Source organism: Salmo salar, chromosome ssa17 (genome assembly GCF_905237065.1).
Source record: "Salmo salar chromosome ssa17, Ssal_v3.1, whole genome shotgun sequence".
Classification (NCBI taxonomy): Eukaryota; Metazoa; Chordata; class Actinopteri; order Salmoniformes; family Salmonidae; genus Salmo; species Salmo salar.
This window is the reverse complement of record NC_059458.1, coordinates 60,086,543-60,105,413: the sequence shown is the minus strand read 5'-3', so window position 1 is coordinate 60,105,413 and position 18,871 is coordinate 60,086,543. Positions and strand designations below refer to the sequence as shown.

The 18,871-nt window shown below is 44.0% G+C and overlaps 1 protein-coding gene across 31 annotated transcripts in view; it reads right to left on the bottom strand.

The window, feature by feature from the left end:
* Window positions 1-256: 256 nt before the first annotated feature.
* LOC106576215 (CUGBP Elav-like family member 2) overlaps window positions 257-18,871 on the bottom strand; it is a 262,716-nt gene continuing 244,101 nt past the window's right edge. For 5 of the 31 annotated variants that reach the window (XM_045699848.1, XM_045699847.1, XM_014153227.2 and 2 more), the window contains 7 exons: window positions 18,042-18,272; window positions 17,109-17,172; window positions 12,960-13,091; window positions 10,050-10,157; window positions 7,233-7,430; window positions 6,721-6,864; window positions 257-6,530 (listed from right to left, as the gene is read on the bottom strand). In XM_045699848.1, the coding sequence (XP_045555804.1) occupies window positions 6,403-6,530; window positions 6,721-6,864; window positions 7,233-7,430; window positions 10,050-10,157; window positions 12,960-13,091; window positions 17,109-17,172; window positions 18,042-18,272 (1,005 nt within the window). In that variant the 3' untranslated portion in view covers window positions 257-6,402. Of the gene's footprint in view, window positions 6,531-6,720; window positions 6,865-7,232; window positions 7,431-10,049; window positions 10,170-12,959; window positions 13,092-17,108; window positions 17,173-18,041; window positions 18,273-18,871 lie in introns of all 31 variants that reach the window. The other 26 variants (XM_014153250.2, XM_045699856.1, XM_014153253.2 and 23 more) reach the window with 22 other exon arrangements.

Sequence of the window (18,871 nt, the reverse complement as noted above, 5' to 3'; positions counted from 1 at the left end):
TTGGGCTACACAGTAATATACACAGACACACCTTGATGTATATTTACCATGTTTAGTGAGGACACCATAGTGAGTTGTCACTTGGGGATGAAATCAACTGTACTATGTGTAAAACAAGGAACAAAAACACCAGAGAGGAAAAGAGCGATCGAGAGAGAAAAGGAAAGGTAGAGACGTGAAACGTGGGGTTGTGTGAAACGTTACGACATCAGACAGCCACTGGAACACAACAACAACACACACACAGAGACGAGTATTAGGAAAAATGGTTTAATATCGGAGACAGAAGCAAATAACTGCATCACACAAGAACATACGTTTACAAAAATAATTCTGACTGCTTCAGCTACACAGTTAGTTCACAGAGGACAGAGAAACCAGAAAAATCTAAGTTAAAAGCAAAAACCTCTAATTAGTTTATTTTATTTAAACTAAAACATTAATCCACTGAAGGTGACTAAATATTTATATTCCTTATCATGTAGACGTCACAATACAGAAGTTAAATGAAACTTACCGGATTTTTTTTTTGTATAGACAAACGGCTATAACTATTTATAAGCCAAAAAGAAATCAACACTCGCCTAACTTCTCTTTGCGAAAAGAACAACACTGAAGTAAGGAAAAATAAGAAGTTAATTAATTAAAGAAACCAAGCCAAAGTTCTTCTACAAAATCGTATATCAAAAGACAACTTTCTTGATGCCAGCTATAAATCATACTCGGGAACCAGTCAACAAAGGTCAGGCCACATCACGAGGCCAGACAGCTTTGTTTTCTAATCGTTTTTTTTGTTTCCTTTAATCTCCAGTATAAAAAGTTTCACTGGTACAAAATGCATAAGTACAATCATTTGTAGAAATAGGAAAGCCTGCATTTTTTGTACTTTTTCAATCCCATCCAATGACAGATTTCGAAGTGTTGTCAAACAAACATACATCACGCTTACAGAATCCACTGAAATGCATTGACTTTGGCTTCTCTCAAGACAATACTTAAAACTATTGAAATCCTTTAGAATCAAACAAAATGATATTAATCTACAGACGACACGCTCTTTACGGCACAGAAAGAGAGAGAAAACAAACATTACCCCCCAAAACTTGACATAATAAGCCAAAATGCAAAGAAACTACAAGTTGTTTTTTTTCCTTTAAAATGTCATTGTTTGATAAATAGCACTTTAGATAATTAAGAAAAAAAAGGGAACAGAGAACGGAACAGTGACAAGATTGAAAGATTACAACAAGCATCGGTGATGACAGCCCCTGAGATGTGAGGCACTCAACAGACACCCCTGTCTAACGGTCTGTCTGCGGAGGACACTCTTGTGCTTTTTCAGAAACATCTAACAGACTGCAACTTCAATCAGACTGCACTGTGCCAACCCGCGGTGTGTGTGTGTGTGTGAGTGAGATTTGGGAATTGGGGGATGCTTAAGTTCTGTAAAAACACACACATGTCAACACATTACCATCTCCCAAAGTGTAAGTAGTTGGCTAAGGGATGAACTGAAAACAAACAGAAAAACCAAATCCTCTACGCCTGCAACACATTATGCTGCACCGTGAGTAGATGTAGCTCTGTTGTCTGTTTATGTTACCTAATGTATTTAGAGTGCAAAGATGTTCCTCTCAGAGAGGATTCCTGAAGGGTCTTAGGACTATTACGTCTTATAAGGAGACTACGATCAGCGTTAATGACAAAATGATCTACTAACACTGATATATGTGTAGTATGACATATTGGCAATCCTGATTACTTTTATGCAGGTAGTTAGAGCTGTTTTTATGGCATTACTCATGCTTACTGCTTTAGGAAATGTCATTTTGATATGCTATGGACTCAACTGAAGTTTGGCTTTGACTTGGTCATTTGACATGGTAAAGGCCCTGCCTCTTGGCTGAGACTTGTTTTGCTGTCTAAGAACTGAAGATAGCTACCCTTTCATCTCATTTTATTTCCCCTGTCTGCATTTTACAAACCCTCCTCCATTTGGCTCGGTATTTCAAATAAACCTTGGTATTCTGTAAAAAGACGATGGAACAGATAACATATTTATTTACCCTTGGTTTTCAGTTTGAGAGCCACACTAAAGAAGAAGGTGGCCATTTTGCTTCTCTACACTGTGTTGTGGGACAAAATGGTGACATGCTTACCCAGAGTTGGAGAAGCTGGAGGTACAGTACACAGTACACACCACCTACTTACATACAGATTTTAGATCCTATTAGACAAGTCTTTCGATACAACACTCCCTGGTTAAGGCGACTGGTGAGTTTTTGTATAAAATAGTGCTGCGTTTTGCAGACCGTAAACTAGGTTTCCAGGGAAGGGAATCGGGGAAGTTTTACAGAATACTGAGACTGACGGACAGACAGCACTGTGTCATGTAAACGGATTGACTATGAGAATCTTGACATAATACTTTGGCATCTCAACACTGTTTTGTCCAGTTACACTACATTACACAACATTTACAACAGGGCAAACATATTTTTGTAATAATGGTGTAATTACCAATACTGGTACATGTCCATTAGAAACTGTCAACTGAAGAAACAACAAAACCAAACAGCTGAAAATCATTCTGTACTATCAACGTCGTTTTTGTCTGGGTCTGGGGAGGGGTTGAGGCTTGTGTGGGAAAGTCTTGCCCTTCACAAAGCATTCATGTTGTTTGAGGTGACACAAACATGACCAGCAAATAACAATGCCCTCCTCCCAGTCTGTAGCAACTTCAACTAGAAACTTGTCCTTGATTTAGCTTACAATGAGAGAGATGAAGCTTAAAATAAGGCTTGAAATTTGTCAAAGCGAGAGTGTTTGGCGAGAATGTGAGTGTGTTCATGTGAGTGTTCATGTAAAGGCTTGTGATAAGGCTTTGAAGAATGCTCTGTTTAATGGCTCACGTGAGAACTGTGTGTGTGAGTGACGTATGTGAGTGACGTGTGAACAGTAATGTAAAGACTGGTGGGCAGGAACATGGAAACTGGACTGTAGAGGCTCTCACACTCAGGGGCTCTCATACACAACAACAAAGTAAAGTCAACTGTGAGGTCTGCATGAGTGTGTGTACGTGCGAGTGTGTGTATGTTATATATATATATATATATATATATATATATATATATATATATATATATATATATATATATATATATATATGACACATGGGCACTTTTTACATCTTTACAAAAAAAAGCAAAACATGAACAGTTTCAGGCAACAAGACCACAAAATAGCAAGTTAACAAACTCTTTTTTAAATCTATATTTTTACATATGAGGGATCCATACAAAACACTTAATAAAATACCCATGTTATCAAATAATTTCACAAGAAATACACTGACGCGCTATTGACAGGATGTACCTTCAGGATTTGGCACTAAACTCCACCGATCTTGTCTTTTTTTCTTTATAAGAAAAGAAAATCACATTATAATGAACAACAAAACACATCTAAATATTGTTTCCCACGATAGAAATAAAATTATATTAACATTGATGCTTCACAAGCCGACATGTTAAATATATATATATATTTATATATTCATATATATATTTTTTTAGGAATTTTATATAGCTAATTACCCAACAAGAAATTTTGCAAATTGGGACTGCTTAAAAAAAAGACAAAAGGAACAATTATAATAGTATTCATATGAAAGGCTGTCTATTGTTCAAGTAAACAGTTTTTTTTAGTCTTCTCTTTAAAAACATGAGACACTTAAGACCGTTAGACTTGTAATGAAACCAAAACTAAACTCACAAGAAGCACCAACGTTAACGCGGGTTACAGGTTTTTTCTTCTTTTTTTTTCGCTCTATAATTTAAACAGTAGAAAATATAGGTCATTTCTTCATCATGTGCATTTAAACCACGGATTGTCTATCTGTGAGTCAGTTCAGCAAAAGGTGACACGTAGGTAGCATTTCTCCCCCCAAACAGGGCAAGTCTTTTTTTGTTGACATTTTTGTAATACCTTAAACTACTCTAGAAAAAAGTGGTTCTATATATACTTTAATGAGAAACAGAGCCACTTAAAATGGCCTTATCAAAAAACTTTACACTGCCTGAAAAATGTAAAAACAATTACAGAGCTCTGAGAGAGTCTAATATTGATCAGTCAGTTTTTATTCAGAACTGTTTGGAAGTAGTCTATTTTTCATGGACACCGACAGTGTCCGCTTCTGGCCTCATATTGCCAGTGGAGCCAGAACCAAGACAGCATGCCAATCCCTGTGCTGAACTTTCAAGTTTACTTTAAATGAAAAAAGGAACAAAAAACGAAACCCAACATAAAAGAAGGAAACTAAACATAACTAAATAAATCTAATGGAAATCATTTTGCCACAGGGTTTTTCTGTTTTTAAAAAGAAACTTTTGTTTTTGTCTTTAAGAGTTCAGTCTTTTTGTATGAATGATGCTATACTTTTTCACATTGATTCGCTCCCCCCTCCCTCCCTCCTTCATGCACAATGTACCCCATTTACCCCACCTCCCCAAAATAGAACAAAATGAGGTCACATGCAAAAAAAGTCCAAAAAGGTCAAGCTAAGTTCAAAAGGTCAGTAGGCGGAGACCAGGTTATGATCAGGTGAGCTCAGAAAAGACATCAGAAAACAATGACGGGACGATGAGACTTTTTTGTATTTTTTTGTTTTTGGACGCCACGCCACAGAGACATGCTAGGCAAACGATGAGCTAACAGGCATGGAGATGGGTTCTATAGGAAGAAAACAGGGGAGAGGAGAGAGTTACACACAGAACAGAGAGCCAGGGCACCACATTACTACAGCATTAAAATCAGGGGAACAACACACAACAAAACAACAATGTAAACCACCAGGTCATAAGGGCAACACCACTCACTACACAATTGGCAATTTTTTATCTCTTGCTATTTTTTTGTTTTTTTTTACAAAAAGGATTTACAATTTGGATTAATACTAACAGACACACATTTACAGTACAAACACACTATCACACACTCATACACAGAGCAGCCAAAGTTATATCCATCAGTACCACATGCTCCTACAGAGCAAGGAGGATGGATTGTCATTTGGGAGAAACTGTTTAAAAGTTTTTGTACAGTACAAACGAACGAAACATAACGAAACAAACACGTGAACAAAAAAACGAAACGCAAGGAAAGGTTGAAATGTGACAGGTGAAGTACCGATACTGATGGAGAGAGAGAAAGAGCTGATCACAGACGGATGTGATGCACAGACAGAGAGAGGTGTGTGAAAGTGAAGGGAGCAGAGGCAGAGCGAGGTGTGAACGTGGCTCTGTTCTAGAGAATTCTACAGCTCCGAATTTCAGAAGACTACTCAACGGGGTTCTATTCTAACGAATTCTGTTCTTTATAGGAGTCCAATAACTTAACGATAGGCAATAAATAAAATCCTTTTTTTCTGAGGCAGTAAAAATTTTGTATAAAAATAGAACTGCTTTTTTTACAAATAAAATGTACAGGCCTGTGGCTTTCGCTACTTTGAATTTCTTTTTTTATCTCTCAAGAAACATCAAGTATTTTCAGTTAACTTCCCACCCATCATTTTTTTTTCTTATAGCCTTCATCAGATTATGGATGTTACTTTGAAAATGTTCTACACAATATCCCTTTCAACAAAGACCAATGTGATCTGACCCAGAAAATCATAGTTTGCTAATATTGTTTAAGTGTGAAATAAACATTCTTCACATAAAGAAATGACTGGAGTCCTGATAGTAATGAAATAGAGGAGTGTATGGGATGCTGTCATTGACTGACTAACAGGTGAGAGGCCACTAAGTTTTGTTTTTTAACCCTTTGTTCCCTGGTGTCTGTCAGCAGGCATCAGGGGTCAGAGAAGCAGCGGCGGTTGGCCCGGAAACCAACACCAGGAGGTCAAGGGTCATGTGCATATCGGTGCGTGGTGTGTCAGAAATGAACCCTTTATATCGACATTTTATCAGGCCTCAGGTTCACAAAGAGAACAAACAAAATCATAGTTTTTTTTTTTCTTACTCTGTTTTTCGAGTAATGAAATTCTTCTCATAACAGTATATAAATAATCACGTAGAAAATTAAATATGTTTTACAACTGAAAAAGCTACCGATGATAGCTACTTTTTTTAAGTGGTACAAAATAAAGGTGGTAATGGAAGCATTCATGTGAAAGATAATACAAAAAAAATCATAATAGTAATAATAAATAATACTGCTAAACAAAAAAAGCTAAAAAAACTAAAAAAATAAAAGAGAAAGTAGTGTCTCCCTCTGGTGGTCAAATATGGACTCCCCCCTCCCTCCACTTCCCTCCCCCAGTCCCTGTGTAGAGGTCGTGGCTCGTATGGGGACTTACCCTAGCAGTGGTAACATGGGAGCAGATAGGCCCTAGTGCTAAGATCAGTATGGTTTGCTGTCGTTCTTGGAGCGCTTGAGCTGCACCTTCAGCCTCTTCATGCCGATCTGGAAGCCATTCATGGCCTGGATGGCTGCCTGCGCCGACACGGGATTGTCATAGCTGACGAAGCCTGGGAGGCAGAGAAGGAAATGGACAGGGTACAAGAGAAGAGAGAGGGAGAGCGAGTTAGAGAGAGAGAGGGTGCCCAAAACGATGTAGGAGACATAGAAGAAACTCAAATGATTGAAAAGGAATACAACATGTAATTCATACACAGGTGTATGTGTGTGTTTTCGGTGCGTTTGTGCTGGTGGATGTACCGAAGCACTTGCTCAGGTTTGTCTGTTTGTCAATGAAGACTTTGGCAGAGACCACGTTTCCAAAAGGCATGAACATCTGCAGGATGTCCTGGTCCCCAAACTCCTGGGGCAGGTGGTAGATGAACAGGTTGGCACCTTCAGGCCCTAACAGGAGAGAGACACGGGACAGTACCGGGTAAGGGTTAAACCCAGAGATATACAGAGTAAAGAGATTATAGAGTTAATGCATACGTCTTTATCCCTCTATGCTCTCCCCTCAGTGCCCAACCTGTTTCTGGCTACCCCTGGTTAGTATCGTTGTTGCATTAGTGATCTCACTAGAAAGCTACTTGTGCCAGTTAGACTATTGCAGTCGGGTCTGGCTGTATTGGGAGTGCATACCTCTCTCCCAACACTCCACCGCTTGATTCCTTCACCTACCCTCAACTCTCCAGAACCCCCTCCACCCTCTTGTCTCTTCCCTCCCCCTGTCCCTTCCCTCCGCCCCCTGGCTCCACCCTACGCCCACTGACCCTCTTTCTGGCTGCCGGCGGCACCTTGCTGCTGCAGCAGGGACTGGCTGTAGAGAGTGGGCAGGGCTGCGGCAGCGTACTGCTGGATCCCTGAGTAGGCCTGTGTGAGCGCGTCCATGGTGCCCGCCGTGCCGTTGGTCAGCCCCGCGCCGCCCAGGCCTCCGTTCAGGGCCGCCATACCTGAGAGCATGTGAGCAACTTTACATAAAACCCAACAGTACAAAAAGAAGAATGCACTTACTCATTATACATACACTACACACTCATTATACATACACTACACACTCACACATACACACACTCAACATACAGTACATACACATACACACACTCACTCACTCTATATACACACACACACACACACACACACATTTAACATACACACACTCACTCACTCACTCTACATACATACACACACAATGTAAAACACATTTCAAAACATTTTGTACAGGATATGTAACTATATGCACAAAATGTCATTTATTTTATCTCTCACACACACACACACATGCATAATACACGTGTCCTACATGTAATAGACATTTAAACACGTAACACAGAGGTGAATGGAGAGCCTGGCCTGACCCATGCAAACTGGAACACCACAGCAGAAATAAGCAGCCAGTCGCTGAAATATCACTATGACAACAGCCCTAACCCCCCCCTCCCCTACACACACACACACACACAAACTGGACATCAACACACAAAAGACACTGAGGGCCTAATGTACGAGTTTAACATCCACACTTCAGAACCTGCTAGTGGGGGGCTGGGGTCAGTCTGTTATATCTGGAGTATTTCTCCTGTCTTATCCGGTGTCCTGTGTGAATTTAAGTATGCTCTCTCTAATTCTCTCTTTCTCTCTTTCTTTCTCTCTCTCGGAGGACCTGAGCCCTAGGACCATGCCTCAGGACTACCTGGCATGATGACTCCTTGCTGTCCCCAGTCCACCTGGCCGTGCTGCTGCTCCAGTTTCAACTGTTCTGCCTGCGGCTATGGAACCCTGACCTGTTCACCCAACGTGCTACCTGTCCCAGACCTGCTGTTTTCAACTCAGGAGCGGTAGAGATACTCTCAATGATCGGCTATGAAAAGCCAACTGACATTTACTCCTGAGGTGCTGACTTGTTGCACCCTCTACAACTACTGTGATTATTATTATTATTTGACCATGCTGGTCATTTATGAACATTTGAACATCTTGGCCATGTTCTGTTATAATCTCCACCCGGCACAGCCAGAAGAGGACTGGCCACCCCTCATAGCCTGGCTCCTCTCTAAGTTTCTTCCTAGGTTTTGGCCTTTCTAGGGAGTTTTTCCTAGCCACCGTGCTTCTACACCTGCATTTCTTGCTGTTTGGGGTTTTAGGCCGGGTTTCTGTACAGCACTTTGATATATCAGCTGATGTTTGAAGGGCTATATAAATACATTTGATTTGATTTGATTTAGTGTACTCAAGAACCAATATCTCAACAGCATCCCTCAATCTATCACTCTTTGCTGTTTTCACCACCCACACAGAGGAGAAATCACATCACTACTGTTTGACCAATCAGACCCCAGACCAACAATGTCAAACACCAATCAAACTGCACGTCCCTGGCATGCCCCCGTCCTTATTTGGCCATTTAGAGGGTAACGATGAGCAGCAAGGTAAGAACGGACAGCTATACTCGTTAGTGTGGCTTCACTGCCTAGCAGGGCGACAGTCTGAGGGCGTCGATATTCCAAAATGTCCCGCCGCCCGCCACCACCTGACAGAGATGTAAATGATGACCACGCCGCTGGAAATTATAGGTCACTCATTTATTCAGGAATAATTGCACCATTGACCTTTACGATTCAATTAAAGCCTAGATGTGCTTAAATGAAAGAAGGAGGGGAAAGGGGGGAGAAGATTAATGTGAAACTGGCATTCTCATCGTGTTTGAGCGGTGGGGTGATTTAGAAAGCGGATATGGCAACTGTAGAAGACGCAGGAAAAGGTCAGGGGAGAATATGTGGAGAATGGACTGGTTTTACAGGATCTCTGCTGTCATAACAACACTGATTAAGACTACACACTTTGACTTTCCCCCAGAGGTGTAGCAGGCCATGACAGGACAGAGACTCAGTGTGGCCATCAGAGAAACTCACTGGCATGGCCTGCTACTGTATGACTACTGGGACACCGCTCATCTCATAAATGTAGACTTACTAAAACCTGATTAAGGACACTTCTGTGTTCTTCCAAGAGTTGCAGAATATTTTCTTCTCTTCACCTCTACTATTTTTTTTTGTTAGTTTTTTTTTGTTGAAAAAAATGTACCTCTACTTATACACGAGTGTGCAGATTCACTAGTGACACGTACACGACACCACACAGACGTGAAGCGACAGCACAAACAGCAGCATTCTTACAACAGGCACCACCCCATGTGACACAACCAGGAAGCGGATGGATTGATGAATAAATGGATGGATGTATTGGTAGCTGTGGTCTTTGTGAGGATGTGGTGGTTCAGGGGGGTGCAGCCTGGAGCATAAAGCCAGGCTGAACAGGTGATTTCTCAGGGAGTGGACACAGAGAGACGCCACATGGCAACCACGGGCATAGTGACAGATGTTTGGATCTGGGACTTTGGTGGACTTTGATAGTGTTTAGAGTACCGTCTTCAGATCATTACCAGTATTATTATTAATGTTTGTAACACATACTGGAGGTGCTTTCTAGATATGATGTTCCTCTGCAACAGCAGCGTATCCCTGTGTCTGAGTGATGGCGGTGGCGGTGGTGGTGAGATGAGTGGTGAGCGGCCAATGGTGAATACTCACTGTTGACGCTACCTGCTAGTGCATTAATGTTGTTCAGACCCATGGTGGCGCCAGCCAGGCCCTGCAGAGTGCCCAGAGAGGTCAGAGAGGTCATGCCCGAGGAGTTGGCTGTGGTGCCCGCTGTCGGGAAGAGAGGATACCAGGGGGAGGAGGAGGAGAGGAAGGAGTGGGCAAGAGAGGGAGGGAGAGAAAGAGGAAGGAAGAACAAGACAACAAGCAACGCGCGTTAGAGAAGCGGAGGCATCCAATTGGACGTTTTAGTGATATAAGCAACAACATCCTCCCTGCTCAGACAAACTGGAGCTTGGGAGAGTGGCAGGCAGGAAGTACATCTCTCTGCCCTCATTCAACACCGAATGTCTTAGAAATGAGTGTAGCTGCCAGGTAACATATAAAGATCCCTCACACATGTGAATGCAGAGCACGATGAACACAGTAGTTGTGGATGCGTGTGTAGCGATGAAAAGGTGAGGGACTGGGTTGTTCCTTCGTAGGAAGCGGTCATGTAACGACCAAACCTAAAGCAGGCAGACAGGCAGGCAGGCAAGAGCGCCAGACGACCAACTACACCCTACGCTAGATTCCTGTTTAGGATCCCTAAGTATGATATAAGTATGACAGAGCTATATCTCGGCATACATGTTACATGTTTTGTTTTTTTACAAGGTTAATTTAGCCCTGGAACAGAGACACAGACACACACGATTGTGACACACACACACATACAATTGTGACACACACACAGACACGACTGTGACACACACACAGACAAAAGAACAGATCATGAGTGACAAGAACATGCCTAAGTGTTGCATGGTCACTAAGTACAATGTGGGTGAATAACAATTGTCCTTTACAGACAGTCGTTTATTTGATTGTCCAGACAGTGTCCATCTTCCAGTAGACATAATGTCCACACACACCTCTAAGTCACGCTTACACTGCATCAGAAAGAGAGGATATCTTAAAATAGACTTAGTGCAAATGGAAAGCAAGACAGTCTCTCAATGGTAAATTGGCTGTCTTTATCAAATTGATACTAATATTCAGTCAAAATGTCATTGACGGAGAGTGTCGCCTTTCATTGGCACTGAGCAGAGCATGTACTAATAATGTAGCTCTAGTAACCACAGAACACATGAGAGAGAGCAGAATTCACATTCAAACCTATGCTAAGCAGCTGGGTGAAAGCAGGGAGCAGGACAGGCAAAGGGTGATGGGTTCATGAGAGAGAGACACTAAACAAAGCTCTTATTCACGCTCTGTTACTTGGCTACTCCAGGAAAGACAGCAACCAGGGAACTGGAGGAGCAAGGCAGAGAGGACGAGAGAGAGAGGACAAATGGAGTGAAAGAGAGAGAGAGGGAGGGAAGCAAAAGAAGTAGAATGAGATAAAAGCAAAGAGAAAAAAGAGAGCAAAATAAGATAAAAGCAGAGAGAGAGAGAGCAAAATTAGATAAAAGCAGAGAGAGAGAGAGAGAGCAGAATTAGATAAAAGCAGAGAGAGAGAGAAAGCAGAATAAGATAAAAGCAGAGAGAGAGAGAGCAGAATAAGATAAAAGCAGAGAGAGAGAGAAAGCAGAATAAGATAAAAGCAGAGAGAGAGAGAGAAAGCAGAATAAGATAAAAGCAGAGAGAGAGAGAGAGAGCGAGAGAGAGAGAGCAGAATAAGATAAAAGCAGAGAGAGAGAAAGCAGAATAAGATAAAAGCAGAGAGAGAGAGAGCAAAATAAGATAAAAGCAGAGAGAGAGAGAGAAGCAGAATAAGATAAAAGCAGAGAGAGAGAGAGAAAGCAGAATAAGATAAAAGCAGAGAGAGAGAAAGCAGAATAAGATAAAAGCAGAGAGAGAGAGAGAAAGCAGAATAAGTTAAAAGCAGAGAGAGAGAGAGAAAGCAGAATAAGATAAAAGCAGAGAGAGAGAGAGCAGAATAAGATAAAAGCAGAGAGAGAGAGAGAAAGCAAAATAAGATAAAAGCAGAGAGAGAGAGAGAGAGTGAGAGAGAGCAGAATAAGATAAAAGCAGAGAGAGCGAGAGCAGAATAAGATAAAAGCAGAGAGAGAGAGAGAGATCAGAATAAGATAAAAGCAGAGAGAGCGAGAGCAGAATAAGATAAAAGCAGAGAGAGCGAGAGCAGAATAAGATAAAAGCAGAGAGAGAAAGCAGAATAAGAGAAAAGCAGAGAGAGAGAAAGCAGGAGAGTGGAGAAGAGGAATAGAAGGAGAGAAGAGTGTCTCAATGTGACCTAGATGAACTCATCTCCTCCAGAGAACTCCTGACTGCTGTCTGTCTGTCTCTCTAGTCACCAGACCCTGGCCATGTCCAGAGGCAGATCACACACGACACATAAAGGTTCCAACAACCATCCCTCCCCCGGAAACAATTCCACTGCACTTAAAGTTCCCGTGTCTCAGAGGGCTTGTGAAGCGAAGAGACGAGAGTCACTTTAAAGGCACAACAAACCCACACAAACAACCACCACCACCCACCCACAGACAACTCTCAGTGTGGAAACCGAACACAGACGACATTGAGCTGTAGTACGTTTTACACACAACGCGTGGGACACGGAATGATATGGCCGTAGGGTGTACACATCACATGACACGGTGAGGAGGCGAAGTGCTGTCAGACACAGACACGCAGGCAGGCGCCGGGACGGACACGGCATGAGGTCTCCATGGTAACAATAACACAATAACACAACGCAGAGGTGGCGGACACACACCATGGAGCAATATCTTGTGGGTGTCGACGGCAATGACTACTGATGGTGATGAAGATGGTTCGATCATCAGCAATGATGACGAAGATGATGGTATTGCTGACGACAGTGAAAATGATGGTGGTGGTAGGACAGGAGGGCAGGTGTCCCCCGCGTTTGACCCCCCCCCTCTGAAGCGGCGTTACCTGGGCTGGCCAGCGCTCCGAGGGAGGCCGCGTTGGAGGACAGGGGGTTTGCGTTGGGGCCGGCTGAGTTTTGGGCCGCCGCTGCTGCCGCTGCTAAAGTGGCCAGGTTCTGCAACTGCAGAGCACTCATACCTGGAGGAGAGGAGCCAGAGAGGGTGTTGTCAAACCTGGGGACCACGTCTGGACCGCATCCGAACTGGTGCTAACCGTGTGGACGCCGAAGGAGATGAGAGGCGTCTTCTCTGTGGTGCATGTCAAGATATGACCAATTCAAGACAGAGGTGATCCTGACAACTGTGGACCACTAACACACACGGACAGGCTGGACTTAAACTCCTGCAAGGGGGAAGAGAGACGGCACTGGCAACCGCCTGTCCAAGCTCTTCCATAAAGACCTGTGGAACATCTCTAGACATCATCTCCCCTACTTCGTCTAGCTTCCCGTTTGATTCTATTGTTGTCTTTTACAGATAACAGGCATACATTTGGACTCTACATTAACATAGAGCTTTCTTGTCTGTGCCGTGAGGTTTCTGGGGGCAGTAATTCATCAACATGTACAGTATGTAGGCTAACTGTAACCTGGTTTACTCATTAGCTACATGGCATTAGCATATGGGCCATTACCTAAGCATAATTAATGAGGCCATGCCAGCTCTGACTGATGATAAAGTAACGACCATTAGACACCTCCAGGGGTGGTCAACCTCGCACCCTGCACTGTGTGTGACAGCAGCGTGGGTGTGTGTGAGAGAGAAAGTGTGTATGTGAGCAGTTAGTGTGTATGTATGCATGTGCGTGTGTGTGTGTGTATGTGTGTTTATGTATGCGCGTGTGTGTGTGTGTGTGTGTGTGTGTGTGTGTGTGTGTGTGTGTGTGTGTGTGTGTGTGTGTGTGTGTGTGTGTGTGTGTGTGTGTATGTATGCATGTGTTTGTGTGTGTGTGTGTGTGTGTGTGTGTGTGTGTGTGTGTGTGTGTGTGTGTGTGTGTGTGTGTGTGTGTGTGTGTGTGTGTGTGTGTGTGAGACAGAGCGCGGGTGTGTGAATAGAGAAATATGGCGTAGTAGATTGGACATACGCTGAAGTGCTGTTTGGCTTATTGAGAGACAGCTGGACAAGGCTCCATAAAGCAGACAGACTCACTCTGTAGAACAGAGCAATGGAGCTCCATCGACCAGCTCGCAGAGAGAACTACGCCCGTTTATATAACACTCCTATGGACCCAGGAAAGAGGGGCGGACACCTTGTCAAATGCGAGGTATGTGTCGTATATACAGTCTGAATGTATATACAGTATCATGAATACACACACACACACACACACAACACCACATGAACGAAACACCATGAAGAAAAATTCACAGAGCTTGGCACCTGGGTGAATGGTTTAAGGGGATTAGGGTGTTTATGTTTTCACTGAACAGTTTTCATTGGACCAGATGGCTAAACCCAGCTTGACCAATAAAGAGAAGGCGCTAGAATAATTGGTTAGTGAGGCGCTCGTGTCCAGATAGGCCCGTCTGACAGCATAAAAGAACAAGCGTTGAAATCTTCCGTCTTCTCTTCTTCCTGGAACAGCCTAATCAGAATGTTCCGTTTCTGCGGTTGCCGTGACGACCGGTCTGGACAGGAGGTGTGTGTGTGTGTGTGACGCAGTCACAGTGCAGACTTCTCATGCGATAAACAACACGTGTGCATCTGCCAGCTGTCTGTTGTTGCCTACTCATATAGATGCCTTTAACCTCAGAAAAGAGCAGGCTGGGGAACGGATCGCTATTTCCCATTAAATACAGTTCTGTTCTTCACAACCTTCACATTAGAAATATATTTCCTAGCACATTGTGAAAAACTTGTTCCAACCAGTCCTCCTGATAAACAACATCATTCTCTGTAAGATAATTTATAATTTTATTAGCATAGCCCTTTTTAAGAAACTCATTTGTCAGAGTGCTTAAGTGGTAAGGAGAAAAGGAGAACGAGGAACCAGACAGACCCTGGAAGAACGCATCGTCTTCTGTCTGATAAACCCATGATGAAAGCCCCGGTATGTCCTGTGTTCGAACTAGTCCCTATGGTATTGTGTAACACACTGTATTTTTCCACTCTGCGGATGGAGGGCAGCGCTGTTGAGTGGCTTTGTCACTTTGTGGGTTTAGAGTGGAGCAGATGAATCAGGCTCGGCTGAGTGGAGAGACACTGATCTGACCCTAGAGTTTATACACTCAGTTAGACACACACACACACGCACACGCACACGCACGCACGCACGCACACACACACACACACACACACACACACACACACACACACGGGAGGCCTAATGCCACTTAATCAAGCAAAACAGGGAGGATTATAGCACTATCCCCTAGAGCAGGGGTGTTTAACTGCCACCCTATGAGGTCCAGAGCCTGCTGGTTTTCTGTTCTACCTGATAATTAATTGCACCCAATCAGTCCCTGCTTAGAGGGCAACAATGGAACAAGGCAGTGGAACTGGCTTCGAGGTCCAGAGTTGAGTTTGAGGGCCCTGGAGGATGACTAAGACTAGGAGACACAGCTATGGGGGAACCAGAGAGCAGAACAGAGCAGAAGAATCATCAATACCAACATACCATCACTTTAACATGGACAGAAGCGCTCCATTCTCAGCCGCTATCTATAATATCAAACCTCTCCACAGTACCTGTTCATAAAGACTGAGATCTAAGGAAGCTATTCATGTGCAATGGCTACACTTCATCTGGAATGTCAAACAGCAGAGAGAACCTGTCCTGAAACTGCAATAATTATCAGAAAGAGAGAACCAGAGACAGCTCTGCACACACCAGGAGCTCCAGCATTGGGGCTATACAGCTGGCAGGCTGTGCTGTGCTAGACTGTGCTGTGTGCTCCGGGCTGTAAAGCTCTATGGAGGCTCTGTATGCCACCTGGGCTGAGCTGGGTCTATCGTAAGCGCTAGCTAGCTAGCTGGCTCTAATTGAATGCTCATTGGGGTAATTGAGCCTCTCACAGCTCTCCGACCCCTCATGATGAAGACTGGGACCAGATGTCACTGAGCTGTCTCACATCTACTGCCAATCACGTATGGTTGCCCAGCGACAGATGGACGGCCAAAAGGATTCCGGAATGTAGACGCGATTTCGCTTCCAGTTCCAACCGTTCCAAGTCCCTGAGCGTTTCTGTAGCTGTGTGTGTGTGTGTGTGTGTGTGAGTGAGAGAGAGAGAGAAAGAGAGAGAGAGAGAGTTCTAACAGCCATTCACTGAGGTAAAAGATCCTCAGAGCCCATCCTCACTCAACTACACCACATCAACCAACATTACATCTCTTAAAAATGTCCCCAAGTCCAGAACGCTCAACCCACCTACTTTGCAAGACATGGATACCAATTTTAAAAACTTGAGCCAATGAGCTGACTACTTTAAAAATAGATTATTTCTACCCTGCAACAACCAGTTCCTCATATCCATTGAGTTTTGCTCTACTTATTAAAATGAGGTTTTCCTTCAGCGGTGCTGGCAATTACAGTACTCCTGTGCCAATAGCTGCTATACATTTCCCCCACTGCTTCTCTCTGTCAGCCAGCTAAACAGTCTACAATCAGGAGCTGACAGCTTACTGAGCACCCAAGGAGAGGCAGAGAGCGAGAAAGAGAGAGAGAGGGTGGGAGTGAGGTGGCAAGAGGGAGAGAGGCAGGGCGTAGGAGGACAGAGGGGGGGGGGGGGGTAGGTGGGATGACAGGGTGAGAGAAAGCAATTGAAAGAAGGAGGGGAGTTACAGAGACAAAGGAGAGGGATAAAGAGGGTAAAGGATGGAGAGAGACAGGTGGGAGTGTGGGTAGGAGAACGTGCAGAGGAAAAGACCAGCAGGGGGAAACAGTGAGCAGAGCTCATATCTCATCTCTCTCCATTTTCCTTCTCTATTGCCTTAATGCTGGACTAAACATCCCTTCTTTGAGGCCTGGTACACTCTTCTGTCCTGATGGATAACAGACTCAAGACAAATCTGAACAACAGCGGCATTTTAGAAAACTACTGCACAGTCTCTACAACATTACTCAGTGTGTGTGTGTGTGTGTGTGTGTGTGTGTGTGTGTGTGTGTGTGTGTGTGTGTGTGTGTGTGTGTGTGTGTGTGTACATCTACTGGACTCACCTGCCATCTGTTGGATCCCACTGAAGGCTCCCAGGTTACTGGAGGAGGTGGCCTGCTGAAGCAACTGAGGGAGAAATCAAGAGAGGAGAGATAGAGAGATGGATAGATAGGAAAATAATAAAAGAGAGAGAAACAGAGTGAGAAGGAGGGATTGGAAACGCAAACAGTGATCACCCTCACTATCTTTTCTCTGCTAGTATCATCATGATCTTGGTAGCATTACTGCATGTGGGCTATAGGCTATATAAACATTGAATATGACATCTACTACTGTACATTTAACCACTGAGTCACTGAGACATTTCAGAGTAGAACACTGAGAGTAACTGTCAAAAAACGTATGTACATTTACTGCAGTACATTTACAACTTTGTACACCTATTTCCAAGTTTACAGTTTGAGGAAAGATCCTAGCTGTGATGAAGGGGACTCAAGGAAGAGTAGACTGGTCTGTTTCAGAGAACTTGGGGACAGAAGTCTTAAAAGGTTTCAGAGTGAAAGAGGAAGAGGGTCAGTTCTGAAAGAGGCTACCGGAGGAAGGGGGTGCTAAGAATGAGTTGAGAGGGGGGTTCTGAAATGTTAGTACTGAAGCAGGGAGGGGTAATGAGGCTTCTGAAACACCACATGCCAATCTGTCAATCAATCACCTCTGTGACCCAATAGGACGACGATATTAGACATGGGAAAGACCTCTTAGTGGATCACACCAACGATTGGCCCCACCCATTGAACTTTTACCCCTATTATTCAAAAACCTCATTTCCCTGTCACGGCTACACTCCCTGGGAGAGGGAGAAGGAGGGGGGAGTGGACCCTTAAGGGGGGAAGAGAGGGGGAAAGGGGGGTCTGACTCTCTCTGGGGGTGTGGACGGGGGGGGGCGGCGGTTGGCGACGGCAGGGAGGGTAGTGGGGGGCGGGGAGGGTGGCACTGACTGCGGCGGCGACGGATGCGTTGGCTGCGGGGCTGCAGTAAGGGGTGGGCGACGTGGCGTGTCCTCTTACAGCCAGATACTGCGGGGTGAGGCCGCCCAGCCCTGTCAGACTCCCCCAGGTGGTGGCGTTGTTGAGCTGCTGCATCTGCTGAGCCAGCTGCTGCTGCAGGCGCCGCTGCTCCTTGTCCTTCTGCGTGTCGGCAAACTTCACCACGATGGGAGACGAGCAACCCTGAGGGAGGGTGGGAGAGAAGGGGGAGACAGGGTTCAGTATTGCACATGGAATTTCCTGAATTCATATTCAAAATATTTTAAAAATGGATTGGTTTCACAAGGAATTGGTTTCAAACTAACCCAACATATGTACAATGCACGCAGACACACACGTAACACGACACTAACAAGCACACACAACTAAGGGGAAGGGACTAGCTTCCCATAAGGGCCAGTTATCTTACAGTCCAGAATGGGTTTATTTCCACAGAAAGCGATTTCCTGAGTTCTAAAAGTATTTCATCATCTCACGGAGTGGGAAAAAAGAAAGAGCGAGATAGAGAGGGACGGGGAGACGGAGGTAGAGAGAGGGAACAGAGATAGTCAGAGGGAAAGGGAGACGAGAGCAAGAGGTGAGTGAAAGAGATTTAGAGAACTTGAGAGAGAGAGAGAGAGAGAGAATCAGAGCATTGTGTCCGTAAATTAGGTACATGTGTTTCTGTGTGTGTGTCACTCTTTCTCACTGTGTGTGTGTGTGTGTGTTTGTGTCTTTCTGTCTCTGTGTGTGTTTGTTCAGCTGCAATATGCTGATGACAGTACTGTGTTTGAGTCTGAATA